Source organism: Podarcis vaucheri (genome assembly GCF_965113315.1).
Source record: "Podarcis vaucheri genome assembly, chromosome: 1".
Lineage (NCBI taxonomy): Eukaryota > Metazoa > Chordata > Lepidosauria > Squamata > Lacertidae > Podarcis > Podarcis vaucheri.
The window spans coordinates 126,971,082-126,990,077 of record NC_138759.1 but is presented as its reverse complement, the minus strand read 5'-3'; the positions used below and the strand labels follow the sequence as shown (position 1 = coordinate 126,990,077).

General features: G+C 45.9%; 1 protein-coding gene across 5 annotated transcripts in view; it reads right to left on the bottom strand.

The window, feature by feature from the left end:
- Window positions 1–18,996, bottom strand: part of SLC39A10 (solute carrier family 39 member 10) — a 59,512-nt gene that overhangs the window by 22,382 nt on the left and 18,134 nt on the right. For 4 of the 5 annotated variants that reach the window (XM_082235958.1, XM_082235957.1, XM_082235960.1 and 1 more), the window contains exons 2-4: window positions 6,186–7,220; window positions 3,818–4,025; window positions 1,288–1,320 (exon numbers count right to left, since the gene is read on the bottom strand). In XM_082235958.1, the coding sequence (XP_082092084.1) occupies window positions 1,288–1,320; window positions 3,818–4,025; window positions 6,186–7,211 (1,267 nt within the window). In that variant the 5' untranslated portion in view covers window positions 7,212–7,220. The remainder of the gene's footprint in view (window positions 1–1,287; window positions 1,321–3,817; window positions 4,026–6,185; window positions 7,221–18,996) is intronic. The other variant, XM_082235961.1, reaches the window with a different exon arrangement.

Below are 18,996 nucleotides of genomic sequence, written 5' to 3'. Positions count from 1 at the left end.
TGCTTTATTTCTAAGCGAATAAGTGCAAAATGCCTAATCAATAGCCACCATTAGGCAAGAGAATTCTTTTCAAAATAAGGGCAATTCCTTTCAAGTGATTCTAAGATTACAGCGATTGCACTAGGCTCCAGAAACAGAATGTAGTTGGCAGTTCTGCTATGTATAATGGTGCACAGAGGCTTGAAAATAAAATGCTTGTATCTTTAAAAAATTCAAAGTATGTGCCACAGTGGTCTACCTGCCAACCTTCAAGCATTCTTCATGCATGGAGATGGGATTCTATCAGGAAATCTTTCCCTGTTCACACCTTTTACTTCCACCTTTCTGAGTCACTGGAAAATGCCAGTCTTGTCCCTGTGTACACGCATGGGCATGCAAAGCCCCAAAATTCTGCCTAGAGGTATACCTGGTCGACACGGCCATACTTGACTGGAGGGATCCACCATCCATGTCAACCCGCCCCCGATTCCAGTGTTAAAAAGCAGGGGACGATTCCACTGTGAAAATGACAGCTATTCTCCATCATTATCCTTGCTTTTGCAAGGTTTAAGATTACTGTGGGATAGCTCAGTTGGTACAGCATGAGACCCTTCATCTCAGGGCCATGGGTTCGAGCCTCAGGTTGGGTGCATTGCAGGGGGTTGGACTAGATCAGGGTTTCCCAAACTTGGGTCTCCAGCTGTTTTTGGACTACAGTTCCCATCATTCCTGACGACTGGGTCCTGCTAGCTAGGGATGATGGGAGTTGTAGTCCAACAACAGCTGGAAACTCTGGACTAGATGATCCTTGTGGTCCTGTCCAACTCTACGATTCTATTTAGGGAGAAGAGATTACCCACAGAGCAATCCTAGCCATCTCTACCTGAATTCAATGCGGTTTAATCCAGGTAAGTGGAGCTAGGGTAACATATTTGGCGAGCAAACCGCTGTGTTTGTTTATGCTCCCTATTTGTTTTCTCTCTCATATCTCCATCGCTATTCTTAATGAATCGTCCCGATTTGGGACTTGAGATCTGACTCTTTGACAACTCCCTTGTCTGCAGGCCAGACTGTGTTTTCATGCTACACCAGAGCTGGGAAACTTGATGCCTTCCAGATCTTGAAGGATTACAACTACCATTGTTCCTGACAGTTGGCCTGCTGGGAGTCCAAATTTTTTTTTAGAGGGCTGAATCTTCCCCAGACATGCGCTACACACTTTGCTCAAGAAGAGTAAGGGGGTGGGGGGCGGGGGGGCAGAGGGAAACAGGTTCAAGTTACTCCACTCGGACATTAGCTGATACTAACCTGCCGCTCTTGAGACTTCCTCTTGCTCAGAAGCTAGGGCGAACGGAGAGGAGATGTTAAGTATGCAAGCTGCTGTGCTGTCTTTGCCTTCAAGCTATTCGGGCCTCTCTCTCTCCACAAACTGGCACCACCCTATTCTAATTCAGCAGACTTGCTGATTTCAGAACACCAAGTTACTGCTTGAAAGAAGCCTGCAAAAGCTTGTATTCTAGTCCAATGGACTTAGGTTTGGTAAAAAAGAATGTTTTAGAAAGCACTAAGAAGATCTCAATTATAGGGTACTACCCTGAGCTTATGAACCTATACGAAATGCATGTAGGAAAACAAAACATGTCAATTCTGGGCAACTTTAGGTGCTCTATTCTTAAAATGTTAGTTGTGTTCAGGCATCTGTTTAAATTTTCGGCATTGGGGCAGGAGTATCCATGCAATGTAACACCACCTGGGGATGTAACACCACCTGACTTTCCCATGCTGAGCAGTTAGATCTGCAGGGTGCTTTTACTTGTGTTCACTTTGCCAGCAGAAACCTTCGCACAGTAAGCGACCCTGAAAAAGCAGGGTTCCCCCATCATGTGGAAGGGTTCTATTTGCATTGAAGGTAACATAAACAAACAAAAAAACACCCTGCAGCCTTCCCTGCTTGACAAGAGGTCAGAGCCGATGCCCATGAAGACAATGGGGGCCTGAGTTGCATGCACAGCCCCATCCCGTTTAAGCATCACAGGTTTAGGTGAGCACCCAATCACAGCAATTGTGCATGGGTTCCTCGTCTGGAAGTCCGACTTATGGAATCATCACCTGGCTACAGGTAGATGAGTCTATGATGGAGCAGAAAATTGTCACCCTGAAGAGGTCAATGCAAACAGCTGTGACTATGTCCAAAGACCTCCCTCAGCTAAAGAATTACTATTTTCTAAAGGCCGTTAGCTCACTTTGTTCTGTGGAGGGAAGCAAAAGCTGCCAACTCAGATAAACCTGAGTAATTGCCACAACTGAGAGCTGGTACCCGCCAGGTCGGATCGTGCCCAAGGTATCTTTTTGGGGGAGATGCCTTTGATTAGTCGCTGATGGTATGTGAGGCGTTCTGATAGGGTCTCTCTTTTTCACTTATTGAAGAAGAATAGGACATTTTAATGCCACCATCATCAGAGAGATGTCTGAGGAGGGGATATATTGATTGAAAATGTGTTGTATTGTAACTATTGTGTATATATATATATATATATATAGTGTGTGTGTGTGTGTGTGTGTCTCTGTCTATATATATATATGTTCTACAAGAGCTGGTACCCACAAAATTGTTACTCTGTAATGTGCAGCACAGGCAGACCCACACCATAAATTTGAAGCACATCCAACATGTTTAAAGCCCATTACATTCACCAAAGAATCCAGGGAACTGTAGTTGCCCACCCCCTCAGAGAGCTACAGCTCCCAGCACCTTAACAAACTACAGTTTGCAGGATTCCCCGGGGGAAATCATGTGTTTCAAATGTGAGCCGAATGTGCTTTAAACATGCATTGTGGATCTGTATTTTAAAGGTGGCAACTGCCTCTTTGTGGGAAGCGATTCAAGCGTGGCGGGCTAATAGATCAGAGGATTTTGTCTGCACAAAACAAAACTGCCTTGCGATGGCGTGGAAGAAATCTTCCAATCTGCGTGGCAAAGACACAGCGGAACAAACAGCCGTCTGTCTGGAAGCAGATGCATCAGGGGACTCTTTTAAAATAGAAGAGTTTCATGTGCAATGGCCCTTGGACAAAGGATTTAAAAAAACAATACAGTGGTACCTCAGGTTAAGTACTTAATTTGTTCCGGAGGTCCGTACTTAACCTGAAACTGTTCTTAACATGAAGCACCACTTTAGCTAATGGGGCCTCCTGCTGCTGCTGCGCCGCCGGAGCACAATTTCTGTTCTCATCCTGAAGCAAAGTTCTTAACCTAAAGCACTATTTCTGGGTTAGCAGAGTCTTTAACATGAAGCGTATGCAATCTGAAGTACCACTGTACTGTCTAATAGATGGCTGAAGGCGCATGGGCTGGTCGCCTGCAGCAGGGAATGCTCTGTGTGAACAAATGTCAACAAAAACTGTGAAGTCCTGGGGCGCACAGGATTCCAGCCTGAATCTATTATCACGAAGTACTGCAAACCTGAAGACTGTGCGGCCCAATAGGCTAGGATGCTATCCTTCTCTCAGGAAAGGTGTGTCTTTCCTCTACTCAATGGATGTCAGAAAGGGAGGCTTCAGATGAAGCCCTGAAGTGGAGGAAACAGTAATTCTACGGAACTCATATGCCTGTTCAGAGACAGGTGTGAAAGAGGTGGCTTCTAGTATTTTAAATGGCCTGACTTGACCTTAGAAGAACAGTGAAACAAAGCTGTCACAATGTGTGTTACTAACTAAAAGGTCTGCATCAGATCTTTACTTAACGACACGAAACATCATTAACAAGGCTGAAACAGTAAAGCAAAAATGCAATTTCTCCCCATTTCTTTGACACGAATCTTATCACGAATCTCCTCACCCGATGCGCCAGTTTTCTCCATGTTCCCAAGCGATGCATTTCTTCCTTTATTCAAGTCTTCAATCACCAGATCTTCATAATGTTTAATACAAAGTCTCCTGTCAATCTGATACAGCAATGCTGGGCACAGGTATGTAAACAAGCTGGGGGAAATGGGAGAGGTGGGATGAAGGCCGTAATGCGCTAGCAGCTGAGTGAAGTTTAAACACTGCAAAAAAGGAAAGTCAGGAAGAAGGCAGTTATTTACACTGGTCAGGTTAGTTCCCATTTGGAAGCAAGGGGGTTGTACAAAACACAAAAGAGTTAAAGGAGAACACGCTCCAAAAAGGTGCAAAAGAAAATGGAGAATTTGGCACAATGGTGGGAGCAAGAAGGGAAAAAGCCGTATTAAGAAAAGCATACAGTTTATTGAAGAACATTAACAGTAGAGGAGCAAAGCAGACAAAGAGAAAAGAGAGAGCTGAGGGACCTCCCCATCAGCTCAGCTGACAAATAAGCAACTTTTTGTTCCTCCTCTTTTCAAACTCTTTCCATTCTAGCTGGATCTGTACCTAAGAGCTAAATCCCGAGTTTGCTTTCTTCTCCTTCCTCCCAATCCCTCTTCTTTTTGGATTATGTGTGTAAAGGCTGACCACACACCATAGACTCAAAGCACATTTAAGCATCATTAGCTCTCCTGAAGAATCAGGGCTAACTGTAGTTTGCTAAGGGTTCTGGGAACTGCAGCTCTGTAGAGGGGTAAAACTACAGTTCCCATAACTGTTTGGGAGAAGCCATGTACTTTAAATGCGTGGGGTGCACACAACCTTAAATTGTTGAGACCGAGGGCATAAACTGTATTACTATCATAGATATGGGAGCTGGATAGTGGGGTAAATGTGTCAATTAATTAAATGAGTACCCATTACTTTATTTACTTGTGCCTGGTGTTTCTCAGTTAATCTGTTGAGAATTTTAAAGATTAAACAGGAAATTATGTGGACACAGCGTTTCTTGAAATCCTCCCAGAGGAGCAGGAATATAGTTTGGGTCTACCAAAGATGAAATACTAATTATTACAGCCGGAAAAAGACACAGGAAAAACCTGGTCCGATGGTGGAAGAAAAGTTTCCGCAACCTGGGAATTTGAAGCCATGGGTTTTTAGCCTTCTGTATTTTATCTGGGTTGTTGTAATTAGTGTAAGCCACTTTACATCCCAGTTTGGGGAAAAGACGGAGAATATAAACAAATGATAATGGCAATAATGATGTCTTTACAAACCTGGTTTTCAAACCTGTGCATCATTGTAGCTGGACTGTGTTCACACACTAACAACACATCCTGTAGAATTCTATTGGTTATATCATATCTGCACCATCAGAATGAATTTCGGGAACCAAAATGTTTTTTCTGTGCAGACCAAGTAGGAGCAGTGAGCAATGTTATAGTCAATTGCTTCAGCTTGTCTTCACTTACCCCACCCCACTGCCCTAGGGGCTCATGGTTGTGAAGAACACCCCTACGTTGTGAATGGTCCGTGTCACCATTAAGGGGGGAAAGGCAGGAATAGGCCAATATATGTGTGGATTGTCCCTGGATCAAGTGACTTTTCTTCTCAAAGCTCTTAACCTAGCTCAAGGTTGTCATCTGAACTAGCCAGATGTTTTAACTGACAATCAATCCGTCAGTCCATCATTTGAAAAACAAGGCTTTAGAGCAGTGGTTCCCAACCTTTTTTTAGCCATGGCCCACCTAAGCATCTCTAAAATTCTGGTCCCCGTCCCCCCCGTGACATATTATTATTATTAATTAATTATTATTATTATTATTATTATTATTATTATTATTAAAAAAGTGAACTCCTATTCATGTGCAAGAAACCTAAAAAGACCATTAACTTGGTTTAAACAAGCTTCCAAACTGCCCCCCTTAAAAATCAAATTGCCCCCCTTGTGGGGCATGTGCCCCACATTGGGAACCACGGCTTTAGAGCCATCTCACCCCAGAACGGTAACCAGACATTCCGTTTCAGTGACTGTAACCTTGGTTTAAGGAGCTAGTTGGCGCCTGGTTTATGTATATCTGAGCTTCTAACACTCAGCCATAGACATACAGTGGTACCTCCGGTTGCGAACGGGATCTGTTCCAGAGGTTCCGGCTGGATCCCGAGGTTTCCGCAACCCGAGGATCACCGTTCTGCGCATGCACGCGGGGCAGTAGACCGCTTCTGCGCACGTGCCGAAACCTGGTCCGATACATCCGGGTTTGCCACTTTCGTAACGTGACGTTTACGTAACCAGAGGGTTATGTAAGCTGAGGTGCTACTACACTAGTTCTTTTGCCTGACTGCTCCTTTGCATCCCAGGCCTTCTCAGGCTTAACACTGACCTCTTCGTGGTGGTGCTCATCTCCATTATGGTCCTTGTGAGGGTGTGTTGAGAGGACGGCACGCTTCCTCATGCCAATCTGCCCCTCGTGCTTCCTGCCGCGGCGATGCCCGTCTCCACTGGCGGGATTCGGGTCTGGATGCCCGCGGGCAGGCGAACGCTCACGATCACGCTCGTGAGCGTGCGAGAGGGCCGTGTCTTGCGCGTGGCCATTTTTGTGAACCCGGTTGTGTCCGTGCTGCTTGGCGGATTCGTGGCTGGGAGTAAAGCCCTGTGCCGCCTCCACCGAAGCTCCGCTTCTCTTCTTCCTTTCCTTCCGTGTCCTCCTGTTGTCTTTGTGCGACTTCTCGGGCTGCTCTTGAGTCATGTTGGTCTCCGTCGAAGGTTCGTGGCTGGGCCCCCTGTGGTCCTTGGCGCTGGTGGAATCGTTATGGGAGTGGCGAGTACCGTTGCGGCCGAGGTGGTGGAGCCGGCGCTCGTGGTGCCTGTGGTCATTGTGGTCGTGAGTGTGTTTGCTGTCCGATTTTAAAGAGGGCTCTGCCGCTTCTTTCTCGGGGTCGCATTTCCGCTTTCTTTTGGAAGGCCTTTCGTTTGTGGTCTGGTTCTCTGAGTGAGTATGGGAATGAGGAGGGTGGTGGTGGTGGGAATGGGAATGGGAATGCTTTCCTTCTTGTACTTCTATTGCATCTAAGTGAGAAACATGATTGTGGCCAATGTCCTCATGATTTATTTCCACTACTTTCACTTCTCCCAGGCCTAGGCTCGTCAGCAATTTCTCCAGGCCGAAAAACGAGAGCGTTCCGTTTTCGCCGTAGCGGTCAAAGAGTTTTTCAATGTAGTATTTCTGTTTCTCTTCAGCCTTCTCTGAGATCTGATAGTCATTGTGGTTGTGGCTATGCGGCTGTGACGCTGCGGTTGTGACCTCGGCACTTTCGTCGTGTCCATCTTCGTGGCAATGGTGGCATTGATGAAATACAAATGTTAGCAAGCAAATGAGGCAAAATTGTGTGTGCATGTGTACCTTCATTTCTGTTTCCTGAAAGAAAAGGAAAGAAAACACTTGGCTGTTAAATCTGACCCCGAAGTATTTCTGACAATAAATGACTTCAGAGCTGCATGGTTTCTGCAAGATCCCATACAAACCTTCAAAACCAAACCAAACAGCAATTACCTTTCTAAACCACCACCTATTCATTTGCAGTAGGCAGAACTTCTCAAGAAAGCCTTGCAATTAACTTTATGTTTGGAGTTTCTTAGAAGATTTTTACAAGGTGTAAGGTTGTTAAGGTATAAGCTTTTCTAGGCTAGCATCTATGTTGTCAAAGGTATCTGGAATCTAACCCATAAAAACTGGTATCACAAAAGAGTGTATTTTTCAGTATTTTAAGGTGCCACTGGACTCTTAATTGTTTCTTTGGCAAAATAGACTATTACAGCCATTCCTAAAAAGTGAACTGGAAATGTACGTTCAAACTCTAAGCCATCAAAGCTCTTTAACTATCGTAAAGCAATCAACATTTGAAGTCTCTTTATAGTACATTGGCTAGCCATCCATTTCTTTGATGTCACACACACCGGAGGTTCAAATAAAAGCCCTCATTACAGGAGGAGAAAATCACAGCTCTCCTTTTATTTAATTAAAAGGTCTAAGGATCAAAGCAGTTTCGACTACAGTAGAAAGCAAAAGTGAGAGTGAGTCATAGCTTTTCTGCTAAATGCCCGTTCATGAGAACACTGCACAATTCTGAGCCCTGAAGTGGCATTATTATTTCAATACTCCAAAACTAAGATCCTTGCAAATTATACTTTCTCCCTCTCCCTCCCTCAATCTATCTCACACTCACAATGAAACACTCATAAACTGCATAGGTGTACATACTTACTACAGAAAACAGGCTTTCCCAATCAGCATTTTGAACAGAATGTTTTCAGAGGACCTCTTCTTCAAAACTCAAGACAGCAAAAGGCACATCGACAACTTACCTGCTCCCATTTTTATAAGCTCAGAATGACGTTCCACTAACCTCAGTGAGGTTTCCATGCTGCCAATATGTAAAAGCTGGAATTTGTTCAAGCGAAGACAGCATCATTTACGAAAAGGTTCAAAGGTTCAAGTTTTGTACATGGTGTTAAATAATGCCATTCTGGCAGACCCCAGGAACAAACAGCGAATTGTTTGGTTCCCCCCCAGTTACGTCTCTTTTGTTATCTTAGACATAAGAAGACCAAAAAAAAAAAAAATAAATAAAATAAATTCCGTATTGAAGAATGGATGCAAAAATATATATTAACTTTTGGACGACCCTAGGAATTTAGCCACAAGGAAATTCCAAGGAGCTCATGAGGAACAGAGGGTGCCAGCCATAATGCCACCCATCTACTGATTTATAAATGCAACTGTTCGTCTAAGAAGCTCCAAAAAATATGGCATCTTCACAACAATCTTGCGAGGTTGAATTAGCTGGAAAGCAGCAAGTGATAAAGTGGAGATTTCAACCTCCAGCTTCTGCAGACAAACTGGCTGCTTTAAGCTCCAGTGTGCAACATGCTCATACGCGACATTATAAATTTTTATTGGTCGATTTTGTTTGCTTTTATAGAAAATAAAGCAACTGATGCATTTATTACGACTCGCAACTTGCACGTGTTTAACATGCGCCATCGCAACTGTATGCGCCTTGCAGCCGCCCTGCAGCAATTGCACAAATTAAATGTACGCAGGGTGGGGGAGAGCCTCGAAAACTCTTTGTGCGCCAGGTTTCCCTGCCATAGAAGGTCCCCGTAAGCCCTCAGACTTGTCAGGCTCTGCTGGGACATTTTAATGCACAATAGCTCTTGCCTTGTAAGGTCTGGACTGGGTAACTGTTTAACCTCCCCACCCAACTTCCATGAATGATGTGAATGGGCTATTTCTGAATATGGCATAAGACAAATATCATACTAGCATCACGACTTGGGCCTGCCTTGAGCGTACAGGATCAAATAACAGGGCTGGGTGGAAATCCTCCTTCTGAAGCACATTTCACTCAGAGACAAAGGAGTAGAAGATCACTGCAGGGGAAGGAGGAACATGTATTCCTTTTCTTGCCCCTGCTGCCTTCCCTGCCTGTACTTCTCAGCTGGGTCCCCCATCCACTGTGACGCATGAAACGAAAAGGGAGAGGATATTGAGTCAATGGGTGGAAACAGAGAACACAAAAGGTCAATTCACCATGGCATGTGAGTCCTCCACCCCCTGAGCCCAGAAGGAGTCCCAATTTGACCTGCGAGGCCTTTCCCCCCAAGCCTCACTCATGCGCCCAGCACCTGAAATCATGTACTATATGATGGCAGGTATGGGGAGGCCAAAGGCCAATCAAGAGCCTTGAAGTGTGCACCCGACTGCTCTTTGGTAAATGGGGTTTGCGTTCAGCACCTTTTTAAATTTGCCACCAAATGCCAAGTCCTGGTTCAGGAGCTCCTGAGAGCAGCCAACTCCTGCTGAAAGCGGGGTTTGCAGCTGGAACCACTTGCAGCAGAAAGTAAGTGCAAGCAATTTTGTGCAGGGGTTCCGTTCCCAGTCCCCATGCACATCGGTGGAGCATGCAAAAGCAGGTTCTATCCCCATTCCTCCTTCTTCCAGGTCCAAAAGAACCTGCACGGTGACAATCAAGAATGCAGTCTTATTTGTTTCCTTTAAAGCAGGGTGGACAAAAATAAATGATTTTTAATAACAACAACAACAATAATAAATCAGATTTTTAAAATTTTAATTGGATTTTTAAAATAAAATGCTTTTGGAGGAAAAATATTTCTAAAGGTAGTTTTCTATTTAAGTTACATTACAGTCCAAAGGCTGTTCATCAGGAAATAAGGATTTGTTTTTAAGTTTTTCATGTGTGCTAAAATTCAAAGTTTTTTTAAAAACAACAAAACGTTTAACCACATCAGTTAACAAACATGGATACATATGCTATAACGTTATTGTTTTAGTTAAATAAATTGTTTAAATTGTTATTAAGGAAATTATTATTTTTCTCCTTCCAATAAAGTACAGCATAAAAGTTGTCCAAATATAAAGTTAACTTATTAAACCTCACAATAGTTTCGTAATTACCTGTCTATGCGTTTCTAATAGTATAAACAAATCAGTAATTTTTGATATAACTAAAAACCACTCTGAAAAATTATTTTTCCAAAAATGAAACCTTCATCTGGTTGTAAATGTTAAGATTATACCAGCAAGAATGAGCCTTTCTGGAAAAAAAAAATCAAGTCTTACTGACTAGTGATTTAAATCAATTTATTTACATGAAATCCACCCTGCTTTAAAGTTAGGTCAACTGACATCATGGTGACATTAGGACAGTGTTTCTCAATCTTGGGCCTCCAGCTCTAGTGCCAGACTACAACTCCCATCATCCCTAATAATTGGTCCTGCTAGCTAGGGATGGTGGGACAGCTGTGGACTAGGGCTGGGCGATATATCGTCCAAAACTGGTTTGAAGCCCATATCCATGATATTTCTTTCATGATTTTTGACCTGGTAATATATTGTGAATCATGATGTGTGCAAAAATCACATTCTGGGAAAAACCATGAAGCCAGCTCATGCCTCTACAAAGCTCCATCCTTATTTCAGACATCAAGATGTTTAAAGGTAAAGGTACCCCTCATCGTTAGGTCCAGTTGTGATCGTTAGGTCCAGTTGTGACCGACTCTGGGGTTGCGGCGCTCATCTCGCTTTATTGGCCAAGGGAGCCAGCGTACAGCTTCCAGGTCATGTGGCCAGCATGACTAAGCTGCTTCTGGTGAACCAGAGCAGCGTACGGAAACGTACCTATTTATCTACTTGTTGTGTTTTCCAACTGCTAGGTTGGCAGGAGCTGGGACCGAGCAACGGGAGCTCACCCCGTCGCGGGGATTCGAACCGCTGACCTTCTGATCGGCAAGCCCTAGGCTTTGTGGTTTAGACCACAGCGCCACCCACGTCCCTTATCAAGATGTTTAGCTGGTGATATATATCATTATGTTGAAAAAGAGTTATCACCCAGTCCTACTGGGGACCCAGGTTTGAGAAATACTGCACTCACTGTTTTGACAGGTAAGCAGCACAGCGGCCAAGATATGCAAGACTTCTGTTGAAATACAAAGCAGTAAATCTAAGCAAGTGGAACTTAAGGAGCCTGGCAGGTAGATTTCCACTAACTGTACAAGCACTCTGAAGAGAAGATCCAGTAAAGCCATTCAGTTAGTGCCAGAGGCTTGTCTGCTTCACCCAGAGCTGCTACCCATGTCCCACACATCAATAAGTCCTCAGCAAAGCCTGAAAACATGAAGTGCCTGCCTCATCTGAATTGCTTTAAGCATTAGCAAGAATTCCTCTTGTTGAGATCGTACGCTTGACTCAAGTATGATCCTAATCCTTTCTGCTAGCTCATGATCGCTTTCATGTGACTATCACATACAGCCGAACTTAAGACCATGCTTGGAAATGTAGTCATGCATCCCTAATTTCACATTGTACCTTTTCTTCGGGGGACATCGTGCTTGTTACGCAAGTCCCGGTTACCACTTGATGCACCAAATTCACCTCTCGTTCAGCACCATTTCTGAGAACCGGTACCAAACATTTCAACAATCCCGTTGTCTAAAAAGCAATACACTGTTTTTCAGTTCTCTGTTGCTGGGGGGGGGGGGAGAGATGCTGCGTTCTAGGTATGCAGAAGCAAGATGCAAGCAAACTTTCCGATTCTTCTTGATTTGTTCCTAGCTGAGAGCCAGTGTGGTGTAGTGGTTAAGAGCGGTAGTCTTGTAATCTGGGGAACCGGGTTCACGTCTCCGCTCCTCCACATGCAGCTGCTGGGTGACCTTGGGCCAGTCACACTTCTCTGAAGTCTCTCAGCCCCACTCACCTCACAGAGTGTTTGTTGTGGGGGAGGAAGGGAAAGGAGAATGCTAGCCACTTTGAGACACTTTGAAAGGCGGGATATCAAATCCAAACTCTTCTCTTCTTCTTCAAAAAAGCCCCGACTGCACCAATTCAGAAGTGCCTATCTTAAGGCAGGTTTGGAGAGCATTGGTCTCTCCAGATGTTACTGACTTACAATTTCCTTCAGCCCCAGCAAAGGTTGTAGTTCAGTTCAAGCTGTCGTTCGGCAACATCTGGAGGGCCAAAGGTTCCCCACACCTGTCTTACAGAAGTAACATCTGGATTTCCCTGCTCAAACGTACACTCCTCTCCTATTCCTATATAGCGCAAACCTGCTTCTGATACTCTCCTCACAGTTTTCTTTCTTTCTTTTTGAAGCTTGCAATAGGGAATATTCACACATTACATTTTTGTTTGCTGTACACCTTAGGGTTGTTGTTGTTTTTTTAAGCCATGCCATCTGGAATTTTTAAAACACTTGGAAACAGCAAGGCCAAAGGGCAGCCACTCTCTGAAGACTGGAGAAGGGACCCACATAAGAATATTTGGGGGGCAGACAGGGCGAGCCTGGCTTTGGGGTATTTTTTTTTTACAATCTTCAGAGGAGGACCAGACCATATGAAAAACGAATGTAAGATTTTAGCAGGAGTTATTTTGTACTCAGGGTGTGATGGCAGTACCAGTAGGAGACAGAAGGATTCTACAGTATATCAAACTTATCCAAGAAAGTGACTTACTTAAAATGTTATAGAAAATGGTATTGCTCTCTTGTGCAACTGTTTTCAGTTGCCAGTACAGAATCGGGAAATGGTAGTTACTCCAGAATAATGTGCTCAAAATACATTGATTTGGGGTGCTCCTCTTATTTTTGACACCTTCATTTTGGAATGGTTCATTGCTTCCATTTTTTATGAAGAAAGACACCTTAAATAACCCAAGGGAATCAAAACAGCAGCAAAAAAAGGTAAGAAACCACCACATTGTGATTTTTTATTTTTTGTGTGCTGACAATATACACAAATCTTTTTGAGCTTTTTTAATCTTGTAAAAAAAAAGCGGGAAGGGGGGGGGAGAGAAACATTCTGTTGCTGTGTCCATAACCTAGGTTTAAGCGGCCATAGGCGAATAGCTTTTATATCTCAGTTTCTAACACTGGTTAGTGGTGATCGTGACTTGGCCTAAGAACGTTACGACTGCCTTCTGCGTTTTCTAGCATCCAGAATCAATGCTCACAGGAAGAGGTATGGCTTGATCACATTCAACACCAAAGCCTTAAAAGTTGGTTTCACCTGCAATCATAAACTTATCCATAGCAGAAGAAATAAAACACCATGTAATAAACATTTTAAATATGGCACATCGGACCTGCAAAGAAGTGCATTTGGCAAACATCTGGCAACCTCCCCCCACACCCAGCTACTTTTATTTCACAGTAGAAAACTTCCAGGCATCCTCATCTTTCCCCCTGCAGATAAAAGAACCTGGGTGGTGAATATTCTTAGTGGGAAAATGGCAGTGGCGGCGGGGGGGGGGGGATAAAGTAAGATGCTCCCCTCTCCCCTCTCTTCAATTTGCAGCCTCCAGGAACTCAGTTCTATAAAAGCAAAGCCGTCCCTAAAAAGACCACAGAACTCAATGCAGCATGTATAGTTTCATCCCTAGAAAAGTGGAAGACATCGTGCAGCCAATCAAATTTGGTTTCGTGCTAACATCAGAAGTCGGCCAAAACTATTCAGAGTTAGACCACAGTCCCTAAACCTCATTTGCCCTCAGTGAAATTGTTATGCAACCAAAGCAACGTTTCTGGCAAACGAAAGGATGGTTTGGCGCAGCATAAAAGCAGCAGCCTATCAGGGTGGAAGTGCAACGAAGTGTTTGCACATTGGCTATCATTTGACAGCTGCTTCCTCTCAGTTATTGCCCTGTGTATTTTAGAAACAGGTCTTTTCTGTGCATCAGACCAGGGATGCTTTGCTGACTTCAGGTTGCAAGTTATATAAACTGTGTCTGCTAAGTAAGGTTTTGTCAGGTAATAAAGATGAATTATGGAGACACTGCAGGTTTTCATGGAGAGTTAACGGAAACTTGCCAGGAGTGAGTAATATTGTAAACAATCTGAACAACCAGTTCTAACACAACATATGGCTTTTATGGAATAATAATTCTTAAACTGACTCTCATGAATGCAAGCCAGACACAACATGAGTCTGCAATTCTTTCCGCTGATCTATCCTGAAGGGAAAAGGGTCTTTGGTAGTTGCACCCTTGTGCAGAACAATGGCTTTTTGGGGGATGTTATCATGCTAAGAATATATACAATGTAATGCTCTTGATGTGCATGCATGTGTGGGTTTGGCTGAAATAACATTCAAGTTCATCAGTTTTCTTTTTAACAAATATTTGGGCGATACTGCCTCTGAACTGGCAAACCGTGGTTACTAGAATCTGGAAGTGCACTATGAGCTTGGTTTGAAATCCTGATTTGTTTCGAACCTGTTGTAACAGGAAACCATGGTTAATTAATCAACGAAGTCTTTCATTACAGTGCAACAAGAAAGTCCTGATGAATAAGCGGAGAGAAGTTACATCCAAATGAGGCCAAATCCATTAACTCAAGGTCAAGCAGTGAAATTTATTGGTGGTATGGTTGTGACAGACAGAAGGAAGTACTTCTGAACTCAATGAGTAACTTGCTGAATTCACTGGCAGAAAATAGATGTGGTAGACAGTAGTTTAAATAGCTTTTAAATAAGGACAGAAGTTAAGAAGATTAAGAACAGCCCTGCTGAATCATTTGGTCCAGTATTCCATTCTCACGGTGACTAACCAGATGCCTATGGCAAGTTCATAAGCAGGACATGAGTGCAATAGTTCTCTTATGGAAGATAGAGCTATGAATTAAGCATGCATTAACAGCTAGAAGTGGAACCTCCATGTTCACAGGCTCTGTACCTCAAATGCTGGAGACATCAAAAGAATCATCCCCACCAGGCAATGCTTGTAAGAATCCCAAGGGCTTCTTTTGCTGCTGCGCTACCCTGTAGACCACCTGATTTGCCTGGCAGCAATTTTGTTTTATTTTATTAATTTTGCTGTGGGGCTGCCTGGCCTGGTAAAAGGACAGCAAAAATAAAATAAAAAATAAGGTGCCTAGATATTTTGTTTTGGCACCCACAACCTAGGTCCCAGGAGCCATATGGCTCTAGCACTCCTATCCCAGTTTCTAACACTGTCCAAGGGTATCTTGCTGGCCATTATTGCCAACAGGGTGACAGGCTAGATCATGGGTAGGCAAACTAAGGCCCAAGGGCTGGATCCAGCCCAATCACCTTCTAAATATGGCCTGCAGATGGTCTGGGAATCAGCATGTTTTTACATGAGTAGAATGTGACCTTTTATTTAAAATGCACCTCTGGGTTATTTGTGGGGCCTGCCTGGTGTTTTTACAGGAGTAGAAAGTGTGCTTTTATTTAAAATGCATATCTGGGTTATTTGTGGGGCATAGGAATTTGTCCCCCCCCAAAAAAAATAGTCCAGCCCCCCCACAAGGTCTGAGGGACAGTGGACCAGCCCCCTGCTGAAAACGTTTGCTGACCCCTGGGCTAGACAGACCTATAGTCTTATGCAGAGAACGTATTATTATGGGAGTACAGAGGATTGAGCGACAACTACATTATATCCTCCATGCGGAAAGAACATGAAGTGTGATTACAGTGGCTCTGCAAACCTGTTTCGTCCAAATTAAATCGCTCTTACAGCACCACTCTCATTTGAAGGGGTTCAGTCCCTAAGGCTGGCATGATCTGCACATTTAAGGAATCCAAGCCACCAGAGCAGCTTCTCTTTATATGTAGCCCCTGCTTCAGAAGAACAGATTGCATGCTGTCTTCCAACTGTGGGTATAAATCACAACCACCGACATTTCTAATATGCCCTGCACTGTTATTTTTACATACTCCCCATCTCAAAGTCCACAGTACTGTATTCCTTTGCCCAGTTCATCTACATCTGATTCTGCCCTATTAAAGGGGTCCTCCATTCTAATTTCCCTGTAAGAAACAGACCAAGAAACTATTCAGTTAAACAGCCCAGTACTTGATTGTTTAAAGTGGTTTCCAAAACTGAAAAAAGAACAAACCAATATACAGTGGATCCTTCATTTCCGAACTGTTCTGGGAGTCGAACAGACTCCCGGAACGGATTAAGTTTGACAACCAAGGTGCCACTGTATTACTAAATGAGCTGTTATCATCAATCATATTAGGGCAGAGAAGAGACTGGATAATGGCGTCTTCCCAAGAAAGATGGGGGTGCATTGTTCTTCTTTTAAAAACAGTGCCTTTTCTGACTCTATCTATGTCTAGACCTGGTTACTAAAGCAACTGCACTTCCTAAAAGTCTCTCAACACACATTTAAGCACATTAAGGCTCGTATAAGAAGCAGAGTCAGACCCATGAAAACACCATCACAAAAGCAGCCCGGCTACAAGGGGCCAATTTAATGATGATGTTGGCAATGACATTCCAGAACCGCCCTTCTTGACCTCAAATCAGATTACCGTACAGTGGTGCCTCGCAAGACGAAATTAATTCGTTCCGCAATTCTCTTCGTCTTGCGGTTTTTTCGTCTTGCGATGCACGGTTTCCCATAGGAATGCATTGAAAATCAATTAATGCGTTCCTAGGGAAACCACCTTCAGACCAGGTCCGGGGACAGTCTGTCCCCGGACCTCTTCTGAAGGCTGGGGGGGGGACAAGGGCTTTTCTTCCCACCCCCAGCATTTTAAAAAACCCTGGGACAGCGGAGGACTTCTCCGCTGTGCGGGGCTATCTTAAAATGCTGGCGGGCGGCATTTTAAAATCGCCCCGGACAGCGGAGGACTTCTCCGCTGTCCGGGGCGATTTAAAAGCCCCTGGGAAGGCAGGCAGGGGGGACAAAGACTTTCGCCCCCTGCCCGCCTTCAGAAGGTGTCCCCGCCCCCCCTCCCCACTTCGGAACAGCTTTCCGAAGTGGGGCGGCGGGGCCAGGTGTTCCCGACCCCCCTCCCCACTTCGGAAGAGCTTTCCGAAGTGGGGCGGTGGGGCCAGGTGTTCCCGACCCCCCTCCCCACTTCGGAAGAGCTTTCCGGAGTGGGGCGGCGGGGCCAGGTGTTCCCGATCCCCCTCCCCACTTCGGAAGAGCTTTCCGAAGTGGGGCGGCGGGGCCAGGTGTTCCCGCCCCCCCTCCCCACTTCGGAAGAGCTTTCCGAAGTGGGGCGGCGGGGCCAGGTGTCCCCGACCCCCCTCCCCACTTCGGAAGAGCTTTCCGAAGTGGGGCGGCGGGGCCAGGTGTTCCCGACCCCCCTCCCCACTTCGGAAGAGCTTTCCGAAGTGGGGCGGCGGGGCCAGGTGTCCCCGACCCCCCTCCCCACTTCGGAAGAGCTTTCCGAAGTGGGGCGGCGGGGCCAGGTGTCCCCGCCCCCCCGCCCCACTTCGGAACAGCTTTCCGAAGTGGGGCGGCGGGGCCAGGTGTCCCCGACCCCCCTCCCCACTTCGGAAGAGCTTTCCGAAGTGGGGCGGCGGGGCCAGGTGTCCCCGACCCCCCTCCCCACTTCGGAAGAGCTTTCCGAAGTGGGGCGGCGGGGCCAGGTGTTCCCGACCCCCCTCCACACTTCGGAAGAGCTTTCCGAAGTGGGGCGGCGGGGCCAGGTGTTCCCGCCCCCCCTCCCCACTTCGGAAGAGCTTTCCGAAGTGGGGCGGCGGGGCCAGGTGTCCCCGCCCCCCCTCCCCACTTCGGAAGAGCTTTCCGAAGTGGGGCGGCGGGGCCAGGTGTTCCCGACCCCCCCCCCGCCCCACTTCGGAACAGCGTTTTAAAATGCTGGGGGTGGGGAGCGAAGCGCTGCCGACCCCCAGCATTTTAAAATCTTCCCAGGACACGGGGAGATTTTAAAATGCTGGGGGTCGGCAGCGAACGCTTCGCTCCCGCCCGCCAGCATTTTAAGATCGCCCGGGGCAGGCGGGGGGGGAGCAAAGACTTTTGCCCCCCGCCGGCCTTCAGAAGAGGTCCTCTTCTGAAGGCCGGCTGTGGGCGAAAGTCTTTGCTCCTGACCGCCAGCATTTTCCTATGGGCTTTTGTCTTGCGATGCAAGCCCATAGGGAAATTCGTCTTGCGAAGCGCCTCCAAAACAGAAAACCCTTTCGTCTTGCGGGTTTTCCGTCTTGCGAGGCATTCGTCTTGCGGGGTACCACTGTATTTTTTGCCCTATAGGATGCACTTTTCCCCCTCCAAAAATGAAGGGGCGAATGCAGGCTTTCGCTGAAGCCTGGAGAGTGAGAGGGGTCGGTGTGCACCGACCCCTCTCGCTCTCCAGGCTTTGCGCAGCTCTCCGCAAGCCGTGGGAGCCCGGCGCTGGGCTCCCACGGCTTGCGGAGAGTTGTCTGCATGCCGAAGCCTGGGGCGCACTGAGCTCACCGCGCCCCAGGCTTCGAGCTCCGCACAGCTCTCCACAAGCCGTGGGAGACTGGCGCTGGGCTCCCACGGCTTGCGGAGAGCTGCCTGTTCTGGGGGCTGGGGGAAGCTCGGGGGGGGGGAATAATTTTTTTCCCTTTATTCCCCCCCCCCCAAAAAAAAAACTAGGTGCGCCTTATGGGCCGGTGCGTCCTATGGGGCGAAAAATACGGTATATCCTTGCTGAACAGAAGCAGCACTTAGAAGTTTCTTGGTCAGTTCCTTACTGTAAAGGCAGAGATAGGAGAAAAGGGAACTTGGGAAGTTGACTTCTGCATGAGATGCGAGCGTAAATGCAACAGCATTCCTCATAGCACGAAAGGTTCTGTTCCAATACGCTTTCGCTAAAACAGCAAAGCCTGAACTCGTGCCAACCTCTTTTGTGTTTACAGGTTAAAGAAGTACATGGAAAGC